Raw genomic sequence first — 26,945 nt, 5'->3', positions numbered from 1 at the left:
TGTAAAATAACACTCAGAGCTGGGCAATAAGGAGATAACCCACCTATCAATCCTCCCTTATACACAAGTATGTCCCGTCTAGGCCCTTACGATCTGCTGAAGACTTATGTCTATCTTCTGTCCGTACTCCCACCTCTGATGCTCGCCTTCAAGATTTCTCGAGGGCTGCACCGTTCCTGTGGAACTCTCTTCCCTCCTCCGTTAGATGCTCACCCAGTCTCCACTCCTTCAAAAAATCGTTAAAAACCCACTTCTTCATAAAAGCGTATCAATTAAACTGTTAATAGCTCCCAACCGATTCCTCTTCTGCAACTGTCACTAGTCTAATACTATCCTTACCTTTTGTGTCATTTTACCCCACTCCCTCTATCATTGAGCAGGGCCCTCAACCCCTCTGTTCCTGTGTGTCCAACTTGTCTGGTTACAACTACATGTCTGTTCGTCCACTCATTGTAAAGCGCTGCGGAATTTGACGGTGCTCTATAAATATAATAATACTAACCATAACTATCTCACACAGTCGGTATCACTGTGATGGATTAAACAGAGCTGCAATTCAGAGAAACCCACATGGAAAAATGTGTTTAATTTGCCAGCTCTCGCTCTCTAACATCCTTTGCAAATGGCGAGATGTAGGTAATCAGTAACAGACCTAGACATCGATTTAATATCGCTGGATAAGCTTTCCAAATTTAAACATAATAAAAAATAAAATTTCCAAAATATTAACTCAACATATTACAATATCAAAACATTACAAAATGCTAATATTTTTCATAAATAATAATAATTTTAAAAAAAAGTTTATCCACAAATATTTAATCATTGGGAAAACTACAATCATTACAGACTGGAACCAGATACAGCTCAGCCTGGCCAGCAGTGCGAAGCGTCACAACTTTTTAAATAACATGATGTATAATATTATACACTTACATTTGGAATCGGCCGAGAGCTGCCGCTACTCTTACTCCTGTGCTACTCTTACTCCTCTCTTGTGTGGTTACTGTAACCCCACCCCCTGGTGCTATGAGCTAATGATGGCCCCTGAATAAATAGGCCAATAGCATGCCTCCACCCATGAGCAGCTGGCTCTGCTGCCCAAACGGAACCTCAAGGGGAGGCTCCTACATGTGCAAAACCTGTTGAAGTAGGACATATTTTAAACCTGTCCCATTTAATTGTTTTTAAATATCTTGTTCTGCTCGAGAAAACGTCTCCAGACAGCTACCAATGAGGGAGGAGGGTAACTGCAGAAATTAAATCTCACAGAATTATTTTCATTTATTTTTTTTGGAGAAAGAAATATGTTTTTATTTTATTTAATTTTGACACATGCATCAGCAATGGCTGGAGTATGTTGATCTACTTTTTCCCATACATCTTTGCTTAACCCCCTCCCCCCCAGAAAAAAATAATCTGATGCCCAGAGTGCCACAATGTATTGATGAGCCGGATGTTTAACAATATAAAGTGTCTAAAAGTCTGTCCACTTTCTAAATCTTAATATATTTCTAAACGTTACAACATTTCCCTTTTTACACATGTATGATTTTATTAGCTACAGTTTATTTTTAGTGTCTGATGGGTGACTGTCTTTGTACAACTGGCAAGAATGTAAGTATTGAGAAGCAGAACGCTCCCCCAGTGCCAGCGTTTTTTACCCAGAATTCCATGCCTCAGGAGCGGCGTGTATGCTCTGCGTTTATATATTAAGCAATGAGTTTTGTGGGGGTTTTTTCTCCAAAGAGTAGATAAAATGAATTGTTAACACTCATTGAACCAGTAGGTGGCAGCAAATCCATTGATAAGGATCAAACCTAAATTATCCACCTGAATAAATGGTTATCTCCCCTCTGGTTATGTTCCACAGACAGAGGTTTTTCCAATTAGGATACAATGTGCCTGAACTATCCGGGTCATGTAAAAGATTGCGTTAAAGTCCTAGTAAATTATCCTATAACCCTTTCAATTCACATTATAAATTGATTTATTCACTAAATACAGAATTCTAGAGAACGGATTTCTGACTAGCAAAATCTGCACAGAAATAGCCAACGGCTGAAAGAAAATAATAAATAAATTAAATATTTAGCTCTGCTACAGTCACAATGCTATTTTAGTCTCAATATTGCAATCATGATTTCAAAACTTCTAGTCCGGCTGATGCCACACATTTCTGGTCTTGCCAATGAGAATAAGAATTGATAATTTCTTCCTAAAGTCACGATTGTAATGACAGGACGCCTCAGTTGGATCCTATGTTTGTTGTCAATTTCTCCAGTTTGTAGTGGGAGAGTACGGGATACTTGTACTGAAGATGCTGTGGACTATAATTCCCATAATTCTAAGTGAGACAAAACATGCCTGAAAATTACACAAGTTAGTCAACAAGTTCCAGGGTACACTGCTGTACCCCACAATCTAAGGAAGCAGGTAAACTGATATACTAGTGCTGCATTCTTCTAAACACAGTGCCTTTACAGCATCATGACAATGCAGCTCACTATAAATTTAAAGGGACACTATAGTCACCAAACCAACCACAGCTTATTGTAATTGTTCAGATGAATATAATCATTAGAACAGAAAAGAGCGTATGCCGGGCCTAATAATTTATATATGCAAAATATACATACATATATTCTCGAGTATTTCCAGTAGGTCAGAACCTCGGAATGATAAAAATAATAGTGCAATACAGTAAACTTATATCTTGAAGTGGTGAATATAACTATACACAGTCCACTCACATTTATATGAGCTATAACAGAGCTCAGCTGTGATGCGCTTGGACAGTACGATCCCCGTCTCAGGATATGTTGTTGTAGTTGACACAGATGTTTCCAAAGTGTAGTATGCGTGGTATATGTAAAAAGGAAATAGCAGCCAATGGTGAAGTAAGTACTAATGGTAAAATAAATAATGAATAGTATTGTACTTACAATTGCTAGAGCATAAAACTTGCTCTTGTATGAATAGCTTAGGTGGTATAATCCCCACCAGGGTTGTACAGGATCCAGGAAGCAAAAAAAAGAATGATTATAAAAAGTAACTAATAAAAGTATACTTTAATATAAACAAACAGATAAAAAAAAAACCATAAAAGGTATAAAGGAAAGTCCCACTTAACGCGTTTCGCCTGATAAGGCTTCTCGCGAAACGCGTTAAGTGGGACTTTCCTTTATACCTTTTATGGTTTTTATATCTGTTTGTTTATATTAAAGTATACTTTTATTAACCCTTTAAGACTGGAAGGCGTACAATTACGCCCTATTTTAAGCGGCTCTAAACGCCGCCGGGCGTAATTGTACGCCCTCCGGTCTTTTCTTACTTACCCGGTCGCCGGCGATCGCGGTTGGGGGGACTCCCAGGGAGCCCCCCGCGGCATGTCCTTCCTCCTGGGGGGCTTCCCGGCCATGTGAGAGTGAGGTCCTTGCGAGGACCTCACAATCACATGGCCGGGATAGAGGGCTCAGGCATTGCCAGCAGGGGGACTGCCTGTAATGACAGGTAGTCCCCCTGCTGGCTAGAAATAAAATAAAATAAAATTAAGTGTAAAAAAAAAAAATATATACTTAGATCATATATATATATTATATATATATGATCTAAGTATAGAAACATAGAAACATAGAAACATAGAAACATAGAATGTGACGGCAGATAAGAACCATTCGGCCCATCTAGTCTGCCCAGTTTTCTAAATACTTTCATTAGTCCCTGGCCTTATCTTATAGTTAGGATAGCCTTATGCCTATCCCACGCATGCTTAAACTCCTTTACTGTGTTAACCTCTAAAATGTAATATTTGGCAGCGGTGGGATATATATATATATATACACACACACACACATATACACTGTCTAGGTGTATTTTACCATTTATATATAATTATATATATATTAATATCAAATTACACATAGACTGATACTGATTAAATATATAATATAAAAAAAATTAAATACGTAAAAAAAAAATTATTAAAAATAAATTATTAAAAAAATATATAGATGTGTGTTATTTCGTTCTAACTGTATTTTAATAATATATATATATTTATATGAAAATACACGTAGAACGAAATAATATATATATCTATATACATAAATATATACGTATATATCACTATACATATACATAAATAAAAATATTTAAAAAAAAATCATATATATACACATATACACATATATTAATTCTACACATATATTTATGTAATATTTTTACATAATTAGGTATCCTAATTAATTACAATTAGCGGGACCTGCCTGACAACCCATGCTGAAAGTATAGGGAATTTAATTTGCTAGCACTATATTTAACCCTATAACTTTCCAAGACACCATAAAACCTGTACATGGGGGGTACTGTATTACTCGGGAGACTTTGCTGAACACAAATATTAGTGTTTCAAAACAGTAAAATGTATTACAACAATGATATCCCCAGTTAAAGTGACGTTTTTTGCATTTTTCACGCACAAACAGCACTTACACAGACGATATTATTGCTGTGATACTTTTTACTGTTTTGAAACACAAATATTTGTGTTCAGCTAAGTCTCCCGAGTACAACAGTACCCCTCATGTACAGGTTTTATGGTGTTTTCAAAAGTTACATCGTCAAATATAAGGCTTGTGTTTCATTTTTTTCACATTAAAATTCACCAGATTGCTTACGTTGCCTTTGTGACCCTATGGTAGCCCAAGAATGAAAATTACCCCTATGATGGCATACCATTTGCAATAGTAGACAACCCAAGGTATTGTAAATGGGGTATGTCCAGTCTTTTTTAGGAGCCACTTAGTCACAAACACTGGCCAAAATTGGCGTTTTTTGCATTTTTCACACACAAACAAATACTAACGCTAACTTTGGCCAGTGTTTGTGACCAAATGGCTACTAAAAAAGACTAAACATACCCCATTTGCAATACCTTGGGTTGTCTACTATTGCAAATGGTATGCCATTATGGGTGTAAATTTATTTCCTGGACTACTATACAGTCTCAAAGGCATCGTAACCAATATGGCGAATATCAATTTCAAATGTAACACGCTATATTTGACCCTGTAACTTCCCAAAACACCATAAAACTTGTACATAGGGGGTACTGTTTTACACGTGAGACTTTGCTGAATACAAATATGTGTATTTTATTGCAGTAAAAGCAAACAGTATTATGACATTGACAGTTAAAATGTCATGTAGAACTAAAAAAATAACATTTCTTATTTTCTCCCATTATTTTCATATTAAATTATTTTCATAGCTAAATATTTCATATTAAATGAAAGCCCTGTTTCCCCTGAATAAAATGATATATAATAAGTGTGGGTGCGAATTACGGTTGGACAGACGTATAGCGCAAATGCCAGGTTTTGTTTACGTTTTGTTCTGTTCACAACGTGTACATTTGGCTCAGTCCTTAAGGTTTTAAACACTTTTGCAGTAAACACTGTATTTTCAGAGAAAATGCAATGTTTACATTACAGCCTAAGGACACCTCCACTGGCCACAGATGGCTATTAGAGGTGGCCAAGTTCATCACTTCTGATTATGTCAGCCAAGCAGGCAGATCAGAGCCAGCAGCAGACTGGAATAAAAGTAAGATTTTACTATATTTAAGGGGGTAAGTGTGTTCTATAGGTGATCTCAAGAGTGACGTTTTTCTTCATCATCTAAGTTTTTTGCAAATTTAGAGAGGCGGAAAAAAAAGTTAAATAGATTAGTTTTCTGTCAGAAATAAGAGAACGATTCACAAATCCACTGTGTTGCAAAAGCACATGGTGTAAATTTATAAATGACAGTAAAGGTGCTAAAGAAACAACAGATGAAAAAGCCGGCAGATTTAATAGATTGCACCCAATATGTACCGAAAATTAGTTGCAAAAGTGTTAGTAAGACACTGATAAATCTCCTTGTTTGTTTTATTTGTGAGGGTAAAGATTATAATCCAGTTTGTTACTTAAATGGTTACTCCAACCACCATGACAACTTTATTGATTTGAAGTGATTATGGTGGTAGGAGTATCTATGTGCACATACGGAATTATCATTAACTGTGTGCCTGGGGCTAGTTACACCCCCAGCACTCGTGACATTGGCAGCCCAGAACTCTGTTACGGGTTGCCGAATGTCAATTCTGTGCATAAAAATTGTCTGTCGTCAGCGCATACTGCAGACAGCCATAAAAAAGAAAAAACTCACCCTTCTAGAAAAAGCAAGGGGAAGATTGCTACCCCCTCCCTCCCATTGCTCCCACCATGCCTACCTCAATTGTACAGAGACAGAGTTTAAAAAAAATCCCCAAGAAAACCCTCCCTACTACCTCCCCTCACCAGAGCTCGCGCATGCACTCTGAGCTGGTGAAAAACAGTTCTGTGATTGGATTATGCGAGGCCCCTGTGATATTGGAGGGAGCATGGAAATCAGCACGGTTAGCTTCACCCGGTGCTGGATTCATGGTGAGGAAACGTTGGTTTGCATAATCTCGGGGAGGGGGCATTATCCATAGTGTGCTATAGGGGTATATTACACACAAGGCCCCCACCTCAAAAGGGTTGGAGTAACCCTTTAAACTATGACTTACCTTGCCTGAAAGCTATCTTATCAAGCCACAAGTCTTAACAGGGTTTTTACAGAACATTAGTAAGACAAGCACCAGCCAGGAGGCTCAGATATCATAAGATCCCTGTACAATATAAAATCAGCTTCATATTCATCCTGACTGAGATTGGAATAAAAGGCCTCCGAGATCCAGATAAAATCTTAGACACGGCAGGAAGTAACCCATGAGACAGAAATCAACCCATCCTAATCCATGGAAAAGCCATAGAGCTCCTTAACCCCTCTAGAACAAGGAGTCAGGCATATCTAGTTATATCATGATGGTCCGGGCACATCAACGGTCATGAAGGGGTTAAATGGATTATATTTTTAAGTTTATGGTTTCTTACATATTTATTTGAAATAATTACAAACTGTCATATGAAATATTAATTTGCATTATAAGATACATTTTTACTTTAAAAACAATGTTCCAACAGCATGGGGAAGAGTGGGATTGGTTTAAAACGCTCATCGCCATAATCATTACAGTGCGTCTGAGAATGGTTTGTTAACATGCCTCGGGTCCGAGGGGCGGCTGCCACCATCACATCTGGAGCCAGAAACTCCTAAAGGAGCTCGAGACCCACATCCCTAAGCCGTCACAAAGGGCCTTCTCATTGGCTGAAATAGTCAACCGAGCGCTTTCAGCCAGCGAGTTCCTCCCAGCACCGCTAGGCTTAGATCCGTGCAAAGCTTTCCCGTTGCAGCAGGTGCTCAGCGAACCCCAGGTAAGTTGTCAAACTGAAATCATATTGTTTGGCCACTTATCCTGGGATGGTGCCTGGGCACTCCAGCATGCTGTAGTGGTTATGGTGCTAGGAGCCTTTCTTTAAACCCATTAAAGGGACACTATAGACACACACTATTTAATCTCAGTGAAGTAGTATGGGTGCCATAACCCTGTCGTTTTTAACACTGTAATGTGATCTCTCGCTGTTCGAATGACAATGGTTACATTGGAGGCAACCTTCGCCTCCAGATGTTGTGGACTATTTCCCCCATAATGCTCTTACACCCATAATTCTGGTAAAACATCATGGGAGGTGTAGTCCAAAACATCTGGAGGCGAAGGTTGCCTATGCCTGCACTAGACACCCTCTAGAGGCACTTCTATCCAAATAGCAAAGGGGAGGGGGCTGGGGAGGAGAATCACCCAAGTAGTTATAAAGGCACTGGAGCATTAGGAATACATGTGTTTGTATTTCCAACACTATAGTGTTCCTTTAAGAACCAGGGGTTATTAGGCAAAGCCTATGAAATCATGACAGTCCTGGATGGTAATGGAAGAGTTAATATACCAAGTATTGGAGACAGACTCCTAATGCGTGATTTGATGATGTGAAATAAGGAAAAATCCAACTCTCTTCAACCTCAGCCATACCATCTTCTCAGGACTATCCCCACTGAGATAGAATAAAGGGACACTGAGCTCTAACACAAGCATTGCAATTCATTCTGCTCAAAGTGTCTCTTTAACTAAAGCCGCAGTAGATACACATTAATAAAACCACACTGTAATAGAGATTGGTAGAAATGTGTCATAGTAAGGGGTCACATAGTTCTGTTAGATAACAATGACTTTTCTTGTCTTTTTATGCAGCCCACGTTTATGAATGTGTTAATGATAATTTCAAATCAAAACACTGCTACAGTTACAAACATGTGCATTATTTCTTATGTCGGACTAATACTGGATTTTTGCCATGTGCCCTGAAGAGCTTACAGTCGAATTTATAAACTTATATTACAAGTAATGGAACTTGCTGATCACTGCAAGAAGCAGTCTACTCCTATATCTCTGTGCTCAGACAAGATATCGCAGAGCTGTTACCAACACAATGTCTTGTGTCTCAAGGTTAAGTTGACCTGATTCTAACAATGACTGCTCTCCAAAGCTCACAACTCCCTACTAGGCGTTTAAACAACATGTCACATAACCCAGCCTACATTTCATACGGTTCGGAAATCCCCCCCTCCTACTTATGACCCTTGAAAAGAAGTGGCATATTATGTTATAACTGTATTGCTGAGGGTCGGGCACTAAAGATAGGTTTTGGTGTTTACATCACACCCCTCCCGACCTCATTTCTAAATGGAGTTTACTTCAGCTCTGAGGGTCAACAGAGACTCAGACTGTGGGTCAAAACAGGGCAGGAGAGAATCCGGGTCTTTGTTTACTCAAATTAATCATTTAGGTCCTAGAAACCGACCTTACAGACTGTCTTATAGTCTCCAATCCCATTAAATGGGGGAGGAGGTGGGAGAAGAGAGTGCGAATAGGAACATTGAAGGCACTGAGATTGGAGTGTTTAAAAGAAAATTGCCCCAAAGTGACAGGTGGTGGGGTAATAAATAAATAAAAATACAAAAAAAAAAAATCTTGTGCTGTACATCTGATTTAGAAAGACCTGCTAGTGCCAAAATATTTATTTCATGGTGAGAGGATGGAGGTGAAAAGAAAACAAGAATGGGCCATCCTCCACAAACCCCCGATAATCCTCCCCCCTCCCACAAATCCTACCCACTAATGCTTTCCCTCACACGCCTGCTAATCCTCCCCCTCCCACAAACTCTACCCACTAATGCTTCCCCTCACACCCCTGCTAATCATAATTTATTTTATTTTTTTACCAAGACTGATAATTCGAACAAAACAAATTTGAAATACAAGAACAGTGGGTGAAGAGTCTCGGCCCAAATGAGCTTACATTCAGTAAAATTATTGGCTTAAGTTTTGAGATGCTGAAGATTGGAGACCTGATCCCTGGGATGGAACAGTATAATTCATATACCATGAGGCTCTGTTAAAATGTTTAGAAAGCGATAATTATGTCATAGTGCCGGATGGTTGGCGCCAAATATCTCAGGAAGAAGAGGCTTGCTATTTAATCCAGACAGAGTCACTTACATCAATAACCTTGCACACTTTGCGGGACACTAGAAGTGCAGAGTTTGCATTTGTGATTGGAAGCAAAGTTTCTCCCATACGATTTACAGTAACAGGCCCTGCATGAGCTGTAGGTTACACAGCGGGTTTGGTAAATATACGGCAATCTGTGCATTGCAACCCACAGCATTCACAGCCATCCTATCATTTATTACTAAACAAAAAATTAGAGAACTGCTCGAGTATTTGCATTTTTTTTTTTTTTTGTAAAATTTTTTTTTACAAACCTGTATTCCTAACTCTTTAGTGTCCTCTTTATTTAGATTTAGCAGACCCCCCCAAGTCCAAATAAAACTCAGGAAAACCTGTCTTTTTTTTCCTGCATGGAGAAAGTCCTTGCAGCTGCTTGTCCTGCCTCCCCCAATGTCATACTGACACGTATAACAGTCCAACCTAATGATACTTTTAGAGGAGCATTGAGGGCTCAAAGCGCATGCGCGGCAGCACTGCACTCCTATTGGAGGCTAGATGGGAGGACCAAGATTTGACTCTGTTCTCATAGTGCAAAGATCTCTAGTGGATCTCAGGTAGACAACCACTACAGGTGTTTTAACCCTGCACTGTAAGTGTGACTGCATCCACTAAACAGCAATGTCTTACATGCAGGGTTAAAGGACCATTTCATGGAGATACAGGGGTCATTTAGTGGTTGATAAAGCCACAATAAGTTGGATTTTATTTCCATTTAAACATTTGCCTCAAATCTAAAATTCACTTGTCAATTCCTGCTTTACTGAGAAGAAAAAAAAAAAATCTACGTACCTGAACATATTCTGCCCTCTGGAATAGGGCCTAAAAGACTTTGTCAGACTGTTTACTAGACATGTGCAATTCGTTTCAGTCTGAATTTAAATTCGGACGAATTTCGGCAATTCGGATGCTTCCGAATGGCCGAAGTGCCGAATTTTGGAAGTGCCGAATTTTGGAAGTGCCGAATTTTCGAAGTGCTCCGGATTTCTGAAAAGTGGCAAAACAAGAGAGGGAGGGAATATTAAGGGAATGATGACAGGAATCTAACCCTGCCCCTAGTAAGGTTAGGGGTTAGGTGTTGGGGTTAGGTGTTGGGGTTAGGTGTTGGGGTTAGGTGTTGGGGTTGATGTAGAATTATTGAAAATCTTTATTCTTTATTGAACCTGTGAATATTTGCACTAACTCCATTTTAACCCACATCACCATGACAGAGCCTCCATTTTTTCCACATTACATGACAGAATTTCCTAACAGCATTTAGTGTAATGAATAGAGACTGTATTTTCTATAAAGACATGACTAACCCCGGAATTGCTGAATCTCCTGTAATTTGCAACATAGTATAATCTGAAGGCCATGAGAACGCTGGCCTAATGAAATGTTCTATTCATAAAAGAACCTTGCACCTGACCACGAGACTGACATCACTAACTACGCAAAATGACGCCCAAGCCCCCCTTTCCACCGAGTAAGCCTCGTGCTGGGAAAGATGGCGCTTGAGCCATCCGTCCACACCCGTGTCCAGAACAATACCACCTCTCGGTGGGAGGACACCTAGCTAACCACTTAGTTTTTGAGCCAATTAATCATATTGATGGGTGGACATTGACATAGCCACTTAACAATTAATCCAATTAACGATGTTAATTTACTGATATCTTGATAATCAATGATGATGCAAATTCGTTCTTATAAGGGCCTGCGAGCCCGCTTTTCTTCAGATGCTAATAAATTTTCTCGAAGTTATTTTAACCTGAACTCCGTGTGTCAGTGTGAATTTACTTCTGCGTATACGCAATTTAATCATCTCAGATTTGGACAGGAACAGATAGACATTTAAACACATTTGTTTATTTCTAAATTAATCTACATCAATTTGGCGCATCCAACGTGGGGCACCGGGCTATGGCCTCTGGCCGGTGAGCCGTCCTAAGGAAGACGCTGTTGGACGGAAAGGAGATTGATCACCTCTGATTACACGGTAGAGACTTCTGCAGAGCCACCGGTATGTTCCAGCCCCTTTGATTGACCCGTCCACGTGTCTGTGACTGCTTCCCGGGAGGACATCAAAGACAGGTAATATCTTGCCCGGTGTCTTGTTACTCACTTGTTTACCTGCATTTAGTCTATCTGTTGCCTGGGTGTGTTTGTATTGGCCTGTTTTAGCTTAAGTGCCCGGGTAGAGTGTTTATCTGTGTACCCCTTTTGGGATAAAGGGGGGTGGACCTGTGGTAGTTTGCCTGGGGGTCCTCTGTTTGTCTGTTTACCCCTTTTGGGATAAAGGGGGGTGGACCTGTGGTAGTTTGCCTGGGGTCCTCTGTTTGCCTGTTTACTCCTTTTAGGAACCACGTGGCTGTGGTTGTAAGGAAAAAGGGGGGTGGACCTGTGGAAGTTTTCCTGGGGGTCTTCTTTGCCTGTTTACCTCTTTTAGGAGCCTCGTGGCTGTGGCTGTAAGGAAAAAGAGGGTGTTGGATCTGCTAGCCTAGCTAGCCTCATTGTGCACATAACTCTGCTTGCAGAGAGGTGGTACCCTCCAGCTTCGAGCGCTGAGGCTGGTGGAATTCCAATTTTATTTGTGGCGGGCGGATTCAAGCAGGTATTGCTTGTCTCCAGCACCACGTAGTAGTGAGACTTACGGGTGGGTCCGTAGGGGCGCTACGGGAGTGAGGATAGAGGTGGCCACACTTAGTGGACTGCTGTAACGAGGGAGGCTATACAGGATTCGGGTCGGAGAGGATTGCTGTTTCCTGTGGCCGCTGGTAGTGAGACTTGAGGAAGTCATTCTCCGAGCGGGGACACTACGAGGTTGAGGGAGGTGACTTTGGTCACACGAGTAAAGGAAAGGGATTACTGTTGATTTTATTTGAACTGTGATGCATGCACTGTATTTCAATTGAATTGTTGTGTTTTTTGTTGTTTTAATTAGGAGTCATTCAAACTCCTGTGTCTGTCTCTGCATTCACTACCTTTTTACTTTCTACTCTACTTCCTGTATTATTTTACACTTTCCACTCCCATTTCTCTTGTAAGAGAAGTGATTGGTCACACACTTCTCACCCCGCTCCAATCCGTGGCTACCACCTCGGGTACACGGATTCAGTGACTAGTCTACGTTTTGGGAAGACGCACTTGGGGGGGACCCACCCTCTCCGAGTGGCAGTCGAGCATTGTAGACGCTCTTTTTCAAAAACCTTCTTTCCTCTATATCTGGGACGCCTCTATAGAGGAGATGGGTCAAGAATTAGGGAAGCCCAGTAGGGGCTGGTTAGCATGTGATTTAGTGGAAGACAGAGAGGGTGAGGAGATGGTTAAAGGTGTTGAAAAGATTGCTAAAGTGTGTAAAATTGCTGTGCCTACATGTGGTAGATTACAGCCAGAAAGCTGGCGTAGATTACTGACAGAGAAGAAAGGCAAGCTTACAGATAATGATTTATTGCGTACCGCTGAAGCATGGTACAGAGTAGCGAAGGCTATTCAGCAGGAAGGTTGGGTTGAGGAAGAAATAAATCACAAAGGTGTAAAACTGTATGTATATCATAATAATTGTGTTGCTGGGGCATTCCCTCAGCCAGCGCCCCAAAATGGCGCCATGGGGATGTCCATTCCCAAGGTTCAGTCAGCAATAGGTGATAGCCAGCTGACCATGTCCCCCACTCCCAATCCTCCCATCACCCATCCCGTCATTTCCCCTGTTTGTCCGGTCCTGAATTCTGATGGATCTCTATTTTCCCCTTCACCATCCCTAACATTCCCATCATCCTCATCCATCCCTGCACTACCTTCTCTGCCTAATCCAAACATCTCATCCACCATTCCTTCTCTACGCTCTCTCTCCGCTGAAAATCCTACCCTCCCGTCTGCATCCACCCAGTTCACTAACCCCTCCTCCCTTGCATCTGCCAATCCTACCGCACCCGCCCCGGCTCCTCCTACTACACCCACCTCTGCTAATCCCTCTCCGTTCTCTCCCTTACCCACTCCTCCCACAGCCCAGGTTCCCACCTCCTTCCCTAATCCTTACCCAGCTATCCCGCCCTCCCCAGGTTCCGCCCTAGCCCCCACCCAGATGGCCTGGCCATACCCCTTCCCCTACCCCATGGCCCTGCCCTATCCAAATTATCCCTACCCCCTTCCCCAAGCCACTCCCCAGACCCCGGTCATGCCCAGTCCGGCACAGTCTGCCCCGGATGTGCCCACATCCAACATGGCCGCCACTTCCTCCCTTAACCCTAACGCAGCTTCCTTTCACGCCTCCAATATGGCGGCCCCCAGTCATCCAGCACCCCTGATGCCGGTACTTCCCGGTGACTATTCACCCCAAGCTCATAACCCACTAGCCACTCCAGCATCTGGGAATCCCTCATTTCCCCCGGTTCTGACACCTCAGGTGGTCCCGTTACGTAGAGGGGCCCAGGCCACAGATGAGGATGAGGATGAAGAGGGATCCCAGGACTCACTGGAGGTCGCGGGGCCCCCGCCCCGCCATGCCCTCGATGATCCTTTCGGACATACAGGCCGGGGGGATCGGGCCCCTCCTAAATATGTAGCTTTTAATCCTACTCAAGCTAGTGCTCTAATGAAATCACTCCCTGACCCAGAAAAGCAAACTATGCCTTTTTACCGAGGGATAGTTCAGATTCAAAAGACTTATTCCGCAGCATGGCGTGACTTACTGAGCATTTGTGCTATTAAAGCCGGGGATGCATATTGGCCCAGCATGGCCCGCCACCTCAGTACAGACCTGCTTATAAGTGACATTGATTACCCCTCCGGTGTAACTTTTTGCAACCAACTAAAAGAGTGGGCCAAGGACAAACTTGCAGATCAGGCTGCTGGCCTTACTGATATTATACAAGACAAAGGAGAATCAGTGGAAAGGTTTCATGGAAATGTTTACAGATTTGGGTTTTGATCTCACTGACAAGATTCATTCACAAATGCTGTCAGGTGCATTTGTCCAAGGTGTTAAAGACTCCATACGCAAGGGAATCATTGCTGCACGCCCTGAATATAAGGTAGTCCCTCTGGATACCTTACTCTTAGTTGCTAGGGGTCTGGAATCTGCCCAGACTCCCAGAAGGCCCACTTCAGCTCCTCTCATGGTGTCCCGCCCCGCCCCAGTTCCAAAAGGCACCAAACCTGAGGATGGACATTGCTTTAATTGTGGGGCTAAGGGACATTTCAGAAGTGATTGCCCAGAACCCAAGAAAGAACCCAAGAGGATGTCCAAGCCTGCCCCCGCCCCCAAGGCCACAAAAACCAATTGTTGAGGAACCAGATGATTAGGAAATTGGCAAGCCTGTGTCATTAACCCCTGTCATGGCAGTGTCTTCAGGGGATAAGGGGGGGCCACTTGCCACTGTGACTCTACCCATTGAAGGACAACCTACTACCTTTTTGGTTGACACAGGTGCAGCCCGAAGTGTTCTAAGAGAACAAGACCTGCCAGATTCATCATTTCTGTCAAATATTGATGTCTCTTGTGTTGGAGTGGATGGCCAACCAAGACACAATCCCTTAACAACTCCATTACGAGTTGGCAACTACCCCAGCTTGCTTGCTCGTTTTGTGGTATCCTCCACATGCCCAATTAACCTGTTAGGCGCTGATGTCCTCTCCCGCCTGCAGGCCTCTATTACATTCACTCCAGATGGACAAGTAGAACTGTCTACCCCTCTATCTGTATCAGACACCTCAGCCTTGTGCTCCCTGCCTCTGATGCTCCATCTAGAAGAACCCCATGGGGAGGCAAAGGAACGGAGGTCCAATTTCCCGGATTCACTAAAGACAAGGGTACCTGCAAAACTATGGTCCTCAGGCCCAGAGGACATGGGACACCTAAAAGTTCCACCTGTGGTGGTAAAGCTCATTCCAGGAGCAAAGTTACCAAGAAAACCACAATATCCTTTAAAGCCAGCACAAGCTGCAGCCATTTCAATTCAAATCAAAGCACTCTTGGAGAAGGGTGCTCTCGTGAAATGTGAATCAAAATGTAACACCCCATTATTTCCTGTGAAGAAGAAAACTCCAAAAGGTGAACCAGAGAAGTATAGAATGGTTCAGGATCTCCGTGCTGTCAATGAAGCAACAGTCCTGGACACCCCAAACCCACACACTCTGCTCTCTGGAGTCCCACCATCTGCAAAATACTTCACAGTCATTGATCTAGCTAATGCCTTCTTCAGTGTTCCACTGGATCCAATTTGCCAATACCTGTTTGCCTTCACCCATGAAATGCAACAGTATACATGGACTGTCATGCCCCAATGGGCACAAAACTCTCCAAGCCAATTTGCAAAAGCCATGTGCTCCATCCTTGATCCATGGCAAGCAGACCACCCAGAAGTTGTACTACTCCAGTATGTGGATGATCTCCTGCTCTGTGGAGATGACATACCCACAACTGAAGAATGTTCAATTAGTCTCCTTTGCTATCTAGCAGAACAAGGATGCAAAGCTTCACTTCTCAAGCTGCAATTCTGTCAACCTACGGTAAACTAACTTAGTCATTGCCTATCTCAAGGTACCAGGCATCTCACTCGGGACCAAGTCAGAGCAGTTCTGGATATTCCACCTCCAAGGACTTCAAAATCTCTACATGCCTTCTTAGGCCTCATTTCCTACTGCAGAGCCTGGATCCCAGAAGCCTCTCTGCTCATGCAACCACTCTATGATGCACTCAAGTCAGACGCATTCTGCCTGACCAATGAAGCACTGGATAATTTCCATACACTAAAACGTGCCATTGCATCTGCTCCTGCTCTAGGCCTGCCAGACTACACCAAACCCTTCAAATTATTTGTCTCTGAAAGACAAGGCCATGCTACAGGAGTCCTTACCCAAACAAATGACTTAAGAGGCCGCCAGAGGCCTATTGGATTTTTCTCCTGCCAGCTGGACATTGTGGCCAGAGGGACTCCTTCCTGTCTCAGGGCTGTCTTTGCTGCAAGAGAGCTCATAGAAAGAACCTCAGACCTGGTCCTTGGCCACCCTCTGGTTGTATTGGCCCCTCATGACATCTCTGCCATCATCAACCAAGTTCAGCTCAAGCATGTGTCTCCTGCCAGACACCTACGTCTACAGTGTCATCTCCTGCTACCTGACAACATTACCATTCAAAGATGTCAAGTTCTTAATCCATCCACTCTTCTTCCACTCCCTGAGGGGGGTATCTACTATGGGTTTATCATGGATGAAACCTACATCTACCTTCTCACTGGTACCATCAAGAGAATGCATCCTGATTTAACCTTTTATAAAGAACAAACACCTCTCTGTGAGGGTCCAGGATATGCCTTCTGTACCACGTGGTACAAGCCAAACATCACTCCTGAACCTTGCTATGAAGATGAACTCTATCACTGGGTGGAGGTGAAACTCACTGCTCAAGACTTCTACTGTGACTCTGAAGGCAATAGCATGGTCCTGATCCAACTACCTCCAGAACTCAATTACTTGTACCGTCATTGGGATACTGCTATTCCACATGTCCCTGTTACCAAGTTGAAAACAAAATCATGGAATGATCTTGGGCCCATGGCAAAATTATGGGCCACCATGGATGAATCACAGCTACAGGAAAATGGCATTGCCAAGTACCCAACAACTGACCTTCTTGAAGCATGGCCACGCCATTTCCTGGAAAATGAATTTCAAGACCTGGTCATAGTGAATAATTATGACACAGAGACACCTCATGACTGTTTTGAACAGATGAAAATGGAGACAATACATCTGCCAACTGTACATGAGAACCCATTAACAAATCCTGATTTCACTCTGTTTGTGGATGGTTCAAGGTATGCTGATGAAGAAGGAAAATACCACACAGGATATGCCGTAACCACAACAGATGAAGTTATCAAATCATCATCTCTACCACCAGCAATGTCTGCACAAGAAGCTGAATTACAAGCCCTGACTTCAGCATGCAAAATCTCCGAAGGAAAACGTGCCAACATCTATACAGATTCAAGATATGCTCTGGGTGTGGCACATGACTTCGGCCTCATTTGGAAGACAAGAGGATTTCTTACCACTGCCGGTACACCAGTCAAACACAGCTCTGCAATCAAGGAACTAATGGATGCCCTCCTACTCCCTGAAGAAGTGGCCGTCTTGAAAGTTAAGGCACATGGGAAGTTGGATACAGATGAAGCAAAGGGCAACCATTTGGCTGATCAGGCTGCTAAGCAAGCAGCAAGAAATTTGCAGGAAGTGGATGAAGAAGTGTCCGGACAAGAAGAAGTTCTTATTTTTACCTTGCAGACCCTTCCTACTGACCTAAGAATTTTGCGGGAACAGCAAGCTGCAATTACCCCCGAAGAAATCCAGAAATGGAAGAAGAAAGGAGCTGTCCTAAAGGACGGAATATACTACAACAACTTTAGATTCTGCCTTCCTAAAAATTTATATCCAGCAGTTGTCCAATGGGCACATGGACCTGCACATCTGTCAAACCACTTAATGGCTGCCCTCATTCAGAAGTATTATGAAGCACCTGGAATCACAACATTGATCAACAACTTCTGTAGGGCCTGTGTAATTTGCGCAAAATGCAACCCAGGAAAGCCAACCAAAGTGCCCTCAAAACACCTGGCTAAGCCCATGTACCCATTCCAGAGAATTAAAATTGATCACATACAAATGCCCAAGAGTGGGCCTCATGAATATGCACTAGTAATAGTGGACATGTTCTCAGGCTGGCCAGAAGCCTATCAGTAACTAATATTACTGCTAAAACAACTGCAAGACGCCTACTTACAGATATTGTATGTAGATTTGGACTTCCAGAAGTCATTGAAAGTGACCAGGGCCCAGCCTTTACAGCAACAGTGACTAAAGAAATTTGGACTGCTCTGGGAGTGACCCTAGCCTTTCACACCCCTTACCACCCACAAAGTAGTGGCAAAGTGGAACGCATGAACGGCACCCTAAAAGCCAGAATGTTAAAAATGTCACAAGAAACAAAGATGCCCTGGCCAGAAAGTCTGTCAATAGCTTTATTCAGCGTTAGGCACACACCTAGAGGGAAGCACTCACTATCCCCATATGAGATTCTATTTGGGACTGCGCCCAGACTAGGTTGTTATTACCCGCAACAGTTGCAGCTTCAAACTGATGTTTTAGTAGACTATGTAACTGAACTTGCAAGTGCCTTGAACAAAATACATGCCCAAGTTTTCTCTTCAATTCCAGATCCCGATTTGGATACAGGTACCCACAACCTGCTTCCCGGAGATTGGGTTCTGGTCAAGAAATTTGTGCGGAAACATACCCTGGAACCAAGATTTGACGGACCATTCCAAGTTCTCCTGATCACTGCAACCTCCGTCAAATTGGCCGGCAGGCCACACTGGATCCACGCTTCCCACTGCAAGAAGACTCCTGCCCCAGAGGAAGCAGATACCGCACAACCATGTACCTCTGGTACATTATCTCCTTAATTAGCTTAATTAAGGCCCAGCAAGTAGCTATCACCAAAGATGCCAGTGGGTACACCTTCTGGTACAATTCATCATGTACCCGTGTGGCTACTTATACTTTTGATTACTGTGACATCGTAGAATGCCCATTCCCTACATCACAAATTCAAAATATCTATAGAGATATCCCTCATTTAAAGGACCCCTATGTTTGTGTAGTTGACAAACAATGGGGGCACAATTGTAACCATTGGGGGGCGGCGGGATGGAATGCCGGTCCTGCCTGGGGTTACAAACCAAAAAGTGCCTTATCTAAAGTAGATGATCATGGTAGATCCCTTCTCCAAAGAATGACTCTGAGAAAGCCTGGAGGAGGTATACCAATGAAATTAATCCTAAATATTGAGCATCCCAGTCCAACAGATGCAGACCAGTATGTAATGGGAATGTATTGGAAAAAAGGTTCCTATAACAAGCTAGGGCATTTCTACCTTAAAGATATGTGCAACTCTTCAGAGTGGCAAGGGACCACCCATATGGTCTCAAATCCATTAAAACCACACATCCAGTCCTTTAAAGACATGATGGCCATTGCAAACCCCACCTTTGAAGATACCATGGCCGCTGAAACAGGTTTTAATGATGTTAATCTATGGTTAGAATGGATGAAATATAATGCCAACAAGCATAACAGAACCGCATGCTATGTGTGTGGCGGTGCCCGGCCTCACCTGGGCACCGTGCCTTTAACCTTGCCAGTAGATATAGAAGAATGTGTTTTGAGTCTTTTTGCCTACCACTACGATTTCAATAGGTCCATATGCAAAGCATGGACAGTAGAGTATCCTCTTCTAGCCAAGAATGTCAAACCCCCAGATGGTGTTACAGTCTATAAAGGTAATTACACCTGTTATGCTAATTATGATGGAATTGGTAAATTTTTGGGTAACTTCTCTAAAGGGTATTGTGCCACCTACAGAACTGTCTCCATGAACCTTCTACAATTCCATACTAGGTCATTGGGGGATATTTACTGGTTGTGTGGGGATTTACAGCTAAGATCCAGGGTGGACAAAGAGTGGGGGGGGGGGGGTGTCCTCTGGCTAAAGCCATCATGCCTATACATATCTCTGACACACACCCCGACACACATGAGTCCAAACACACACCAACCAAGGTAAAGCGAGAAGCCCCAGTAAAAGGTAGTTTTGACCCTCACATTTACATTGATGCCATTGGGGTGCCTAGGGGGGTACCCAATGAATTTAAAGCAAGAGATGAAGTTGCTGCAGGATTTGAATCACTTTTCACCATAGTTACTGCAAACAAGAATTTAAATTGGATAAATTACATTTATTACAACCAACAACGCTTTGTTAATTACACCAGGGATGCCCTCCAGGGTTTAGCCGAACAGCTGCAGGCTACATCCCAAATGTCCTTCCAGAATAGAATGGCCTTAGACATGATTCTAGCTGAAAAAGGAGGTGTATGTAAAATTTTGCCCGACACCATGACATGTTGTACTTACATCCCAGAAAACACAGGCCCTAATGGTAAAGTTACCTTAGCCATAGAGAAATTAAATGAGCTCTCTGAAGAGTTAAAAAGGAATTCTGAGATAAAAGATCCCTGGGAAAGATGGTTTGGTTGGATGACAGGATGGCAAAAAGCTTTAATGCATATTGGTATAGCAATACTAATTTTTCTTTTTATCTTTGCTCTTCTCGTTTGTTGTGTCCTCCCTTGTCTGAGAAAATTCCTCCTGAAGACCGAGACCAAGCGGCACCCACTTTCGCACATCTCACAGTTGATGACCAAGACTTCCAAGATCTCAACTCACCCTGTATACCGCTGCAAACTATCCCTTTTATTGATAAAGTGCGAGAATTCTAGGTAGGGACTAGCCTAGGGACAGCATCTGTCTGTGTGGGAAAAAGGTTACCGTGTGGAGAAGTGGTGGGTTAGCCACCATGGGCCACCCATGGTAGTGAAGCGTTCGAGTGCCCTGCAGACAGATGAGTTAGCCTATTAGGGTCAGATGAAGGGACAGAATTGCACTTTGCAATAACACCTAGCTAGCGGCCACGGGGTTTCTGTGCCTTTGGGCTAACACGTCTTCTGATACTAACTAATAAAGTTTATCTTTTAGAATCTAACATTTCATAGGGGGGACTGATGTAGAATTATTGAAAATCTTTATTCTTTATTGAACCTGTGTTGAATATTTGCACTCCATTTTAACCCACATCACCATGACAGAGCCTCCATTTTGTCCACATTACATGACAGAATTTCCTAACAGCATTTAGTGTAATGAATAGAGACTGTATTTTCTATAAAGACATGACTAACCCCGGAATTGCTGAATCTCCTGTAATTTGCAACATAGTATAATCTGAAGGCCATGAGAACGCTGGCCTAATGAAATGTTCTATTCATAAAAGAACCTTGCACCTGACCACGAGACTGACATCACTAACTACGCAAAATGACGCCCAAGCCCCCCTTTCCACCGAGTAAGCCTCGTGCTGGGAAAGATGGCGCTTGAGCCATCCGTCCACACCCGTGTCCAGAACAATACCACCTCTCGGTGGGAGGACACCTAGCTAACCACTTAGTTTTTGAGCCAATTAATCATATTGATGGGTGGACATTGACATAGCCACTTAACAATTAATCCAATTAACGATGTTTATTTACTGATATCTTGATAATCAATGATGATGCAAATTCGTTCTTATAAGGGCCTGCGAGCCCGCTTTTCTTCAGATGCTAATAAATTTTCTCGAAGTTATTTTAACCTGAACTCCGTGTGTCAGTGTGAATTTACTTCTGCGTATACGCAATTTAATCATCTCAGATTTGGACAGGAACAGATAGACATTTAAACACATTTGTTTATTTCTAAATTAATCTACGTTGGGGTTAGGTGTTGGGGTTAGGTGTTGGGGTTAGGTGTTGGGGTTAGGTGTTGGGGTTGTGGGTAGGGTTGGGATTCTTTTCAAAGAAGAGTTGTCACATTTAGGGAGCTGTAACTAGGGCTGTATAAACAAAGTGATTTAACTCCTAAGTGGCAGAGGATTGAGCAGTGAGACTGCAGGGGCATGATCTATACACCAAAACTGCTTCACTAAGCCAAAATAGTTTTTGTGATTACAGTGTCTCTTTAAAACATGGAATTCGAAACACACACACAAAAAACCAACAAAAAAAAAACCTGTAGCAATATATTCATTAAACTGCAAATTATGGGAAAAACCAAACATTAATGTTTAGCAACTTGGAGAGAACTAAAATAAAGCTATGAGAATTGCATGGAATTAAAATTAATTTTAAACGTAAGGTTAAAGTAGCCAAACTAAACACAGAACAGACTTCTAAATCCGCTATTTGGGCCTAAATTTTGAAATTCTCCCTTGAGTAACTAGCGCTCTAACCCATCTGTCACTTCTGTTAGCTCTGGGGAACAAAACTCCAGGCTGTCTGAGTGAGCAAGCTGCAGTGCTTTGTGTGTCTGAAGTGGATTGCCAAGCTAATGCCATGTACGTTATTTGTGTCATATTCTACGGAGGTTAAAAACCAACCCCACTATTTTAATGTAACTAAAATTCTTTACTACTGACATGTACTGCAGTCTTAACATCAAAGAAAAACGTTTTTTTCTTTTTTAAACTATCTTATTAAAGCAGGATAAATAAGTAATAGTAATTCAGGGAAAGACGTCAAAAGTAGAATTTTCAAAATAAAAATAAATGAAATGCAGATACCTGTCCGGCCGTATCGTAGAGTCCCAGAAGGTATTGCTTCCCTCCAACAGTTACAGTGACTGAAAAACAAGCAGAACATGTGCTGAAGTTAGCAAGGAGGTAACATTCATCTGTCATCATTGAAGTTCCTGAGCATTCCGCTATCCCGATCTCCTCAAACATTGGCAGTTAACCCGTTCCGTGCAGGAATGGAGTGCAGCACAACGAGGAAGCAAAGCTGTGCCCACGACCGCTGCACTGAAAGGGTTAAAATCAAACCCAATGATAGATATTATCTTTAACCACAGACGGTAAAGGCCACACTGAAAACAGATGGTTCTAGTCAGATTCTTCAGCGAACAGATTATATATGGAGCTGCCACCAGCTAGATTTTGTCATTTAACACACTCCAGAGACAACGCGGCTCATTTGTATCGTTCAGTCTTGAAAAACAAAACATGGAACTCATTAGTCAACAGGAATAAAACAAGATGACTCCTGATCGTTAAGGAGGGCCCAATCATTTTTATTATTATTTTATTATATAGTTGTAACTATTTTGATGCTTTAATATCGCAAATACTATCCAGGCATCTACAGATGTTTTTGGACAAGAAATTCCCATGTGCCGTCATTGTGACTACAGTAGAGCTTCTCTCTCTGTCGGAGGAAAAGTACAGACACAATTTATATTCATACACCGGTCTAGATTTAAAGTGAATCTTTAAAGATTGAAAAACAACTCATGAAAATTCTATTCATGGTGCACGAATGGGGTTTATGGGAGGTGTACATATTGTCAATGATATATAGTTAGAAGAAAATGTAACTATTTAATGTGATCATAAATACATACAAAATTACAAGTTTGTTACTTAGATTTATTTACACAGACTTGTTACAGATTACTTGCATGATCCATTAACACAGACACACAAATTCAAGAGAAACCTCTTTAGAAACCGAAAACATTTTGATGAAACATTGGAGCCGGTTTCTGAAGTTGATGTTGTGCTGCAATCTATGAATAATGACTTGCCCAGACATATTCCATCCAATTTAAGGGACATACCTGTTTAAGGCCTCCAAGGTTACAGCTTGGGAACAGATATGAAAAGTGGATTGGTTTTTATTAGGTTAAATATTTCAGGCTACAGTCAGAGGAGTCCTAGTCATATTATTTATTATTATTAAAATAAAGTTGGTGATAATTAGAAAATCATTTTTATTGTTGTGTTGCATCACTTTTACAAGAACAACTTTCAAGCGGTTGACGGAATAAATAATTCTGCTAAAACCTTAACTTATTTCATCCCGAAACGTATTTTACTTGAAATCATTATACCACTATATGACAGCATTTATTCTTTTCAAAGCTCTTAGCTGTGTGTAAATGGTATTACTCACCTAAACAACTCTAAAGCAAAAGGACGGTTTCATACTCCTCTCTTTTCAAGTTATTTACTTAAATCAAATACGATTTCAATCTCCTCTTATAAAAGAATGAATAAATTACTCGTAATCACACTGAGTGGGTCCTAGGTGGCCTCGTACTGACCTGAAACTTCCAGGTATGGTATGCCACTAGGGGCCCTGGTGTGCCATTCAATTAAGTAACAGAAAAAACAACAAAATAAAGTATCTGGATGAATTGGTAGAAAGAGGTTGTTTCCTAATTCAAACTAAAATTGTCAAACAAAGTACAACTAATCTGGCGCCTACTTATTTGCCAACCTGCCAAGCCCAGAGTCATTCAGAAAGAGTAATGACATTTCACTCTAATACAAAGCTTGCCGCGAGCCACCACTTGTAAGATTTTCTTGTAAATCAGAATTTAAGACTGATGTCACTAGGTGACATTGACTGCACTCTCGTTATTGTTGTATCAGTAAAATGTTGCTTCCTTATATCACTACTATGTGTACAATACTGTAAGAGTCAGAAACGTCCATTCGGAGTATACCTTCACTCATGCGCAATCTGATTTTACAACGTATATATTGTGTCACTCATTCACTTATGCTGAGGGACAATGCAGTTTGGCCTAAAGAAAAGGCATTGACTCTCCTGTTCAGTCCTAGCTGTATCAGATTGTGTGGGTGAGAGATAAACAGGAGAGGAAACAGATAGGTACTGGGGAACGATGTGTAAAAAGACCAAGAAAGAGGATGTGAGATAAAAGCTCGGAAGAAGAGGATGACCATCTTTGGCACTGTTCTAATTTGTCCCCTACATAAACTAGCATACAGACAGATTATGGAAATGTAGTAAGAATATGCTAAAGCTTTGAAATATGAGAAGTTGGGTATACATCCGTGTGATTTCAGGAAGAAATGGTGGATCTGGTAGCCCTAGACCAGTGGTTCTCAATCCTGTTTTCAAGGTACCACCAGTGGACCAAGTTTGGTCAGTATTGCCTTCGATATAAATATTGGGGAATAGCTAAATTGTGGACTCTTGGGTGTGCCTTGAAGGCTGGATTGGGTACCACTTCTCCAAACTGTAATGATTGTGTGCTGTTCGTGACAAAAGAAGTCTCTGATTTTCATAGTATCAGTCTGAGTGGCAGATGTTTGAGATTAAGTATTAGCTCATCTGCTCTAGCTGTACAGCCGAGTGAAATTAGGTGAAGAAGGGCCCCTAGATGATCCTCCCCAGATCTCCTCTGAGAGTCATGAACTCATTCCACAGTCACAGCAGGTCAAGTCCAAAAGAAAGAATAGTTGGCAGCAAAAACTGTAGCTGTACATTTTTTTCTATAATTGAACAAAGGTCTGATCATTTTTTAAACATATTTAAACAGAGTAGCTTACCTAACAATAATATATCTATAGATTGATGGTGTGGACCAACATGGGGTTGGAATGCATGTGGTTCGGTGGACAGTGTAACAGGTCACAAAGTGGTTAGGGGTGGATATTGACAGATAAACAATTCTGGGCACTCATTATGAAAGGTGACAAACTGGCTGTTATATGGAATGCTTCCTTCCTAGACCCAACCCAATTAAGGTTTCATCCCACTGTACAAATGTAATTTACATATCATAATGACCCTTACCGCCCCATAATGCACCATACAATGCTCTCTCTGTAGGCTTATCCAATAATAGAATCTTGAATGATGCCCCCTCCGAACATCACTAGGAACAGCCTAGTTTTATTTGTTCATTGAGTGATGCCTCAAAAACCATAACTCGAGAATCTTTCCAGACAAACAGGAAGTGTGCCCAGGTAGGCAGCGACCAATCTAATGGTGCAGGAGAAACACTATGGAAGAATTTGAAGTGTCACTGGTCTAGAACCAACAATGACACCAACCTATATCACTGCACCAATAGTAATACACGATATACAGAGAAATACTCGTTCATTCTAGCAGCTGATTCTGACTATTCTGCATTCCTGAACTGTAAATGTCAGGATTCAATCAGCAGTTCTAGTCCCATTTCCTTCAAAAGCGGTAATTATCTGATCACAGCTGGTCACTCTAATCCTGCACTGGGTTAGCGTGTAATTAACCCTACAGTACTTGTGCAAATCTAACAAGTATGTAACTCTGTAAGCTTAAATGCATACAAGAATTTAATAAACAATTCTTCCTGAACACACTACTCATCCCAAAAACGATCTGCCTGGCTTTCAAATGTGCGCAGGGTTTCATTACTTTAGTAAATGTCCCAGTTGATAGCAGGGGCGCAAATATATGGCATCACAGGCTTCACTGATGTCTATTATTATTTATATAGGGCCAGCAAATCCCGTGGCGATGTGATTCGATGATGCTCTGTCTACATTAAAGGGACACTATAATCATCAGAACAACTAAAGCTTAATACAGTTCAGAGAAAATGCAGTGTTTACATTACAGCCTAGGGAAACCTCCACTGGCCACTCCTCAAACGGCTGCTTGAGGTGCTTCCTGGGGCAGTGCTGCACAGTGTGGCTGACATTCAGTGTCTCCACCCTCTGCATGCAGACACTGAACTTACCTCATAGAGATGCATTGATTCAACGTATCTCTATGAGATGCTGATTGACCACGGCAACGTTTTGCCATGCATGCGCATAAGCCTCCCAATACTTTCCTATGGGAAATTGATATTCTCAGCCAAGGGACCAAATCCACGCGACGCTGGTATTACCTTAACATTACACCTTTTTAAGGGGGGTAAGGAGGGGCTGGCCACCTTAAATTAGTTTTAACACTATAGTGTCAGGTATGCATGTTTGTATTCCTGA

The 26,945-nt window shown here is 42.0% G+C and overlaps 1 protein-coding gene across 1 annotated transcript in view; it reads right to left on the bottom strand.

The window, feature by feature from the left end:
- Nucleotides 1–26,945, bottom strand: part of RHOJ (ras homolog family member J) — a 117,661-nt gene that overhangs the window by 10,161 nt on the left and 80,555 nt on the right. The window contains exon 2 of the mRNA XM_063440116.1: nucleotides 22,725–22,783. Within this exon, the coding sequence (XP_063296186.1) occupies nucleotides 22,725–22,783 (59 nt within the window). The remainder of the gene's footprint in view (nucleotides 1–22,724; nucleotides 22,784–26,945) is intronic.

The sequence above is a fragment of the Pelobates fuscus genome, chromosome 13, assembly GCF_036172605.1.
Source record: "Pelobates fuscus isolate aPelFus1 chromosome 13, aPelFus1.pri, whole genome shotgun sequence".
NCBI classification, from domain to species: Eukaryota; Metazoa; Chordata; class Amphibia; order Anura; family Pelobatidae; genus Pelobates; species Pelobates fuscus.
This window is presented reverse-complemented; position numbering and strand designations above follow the sequence as displayed.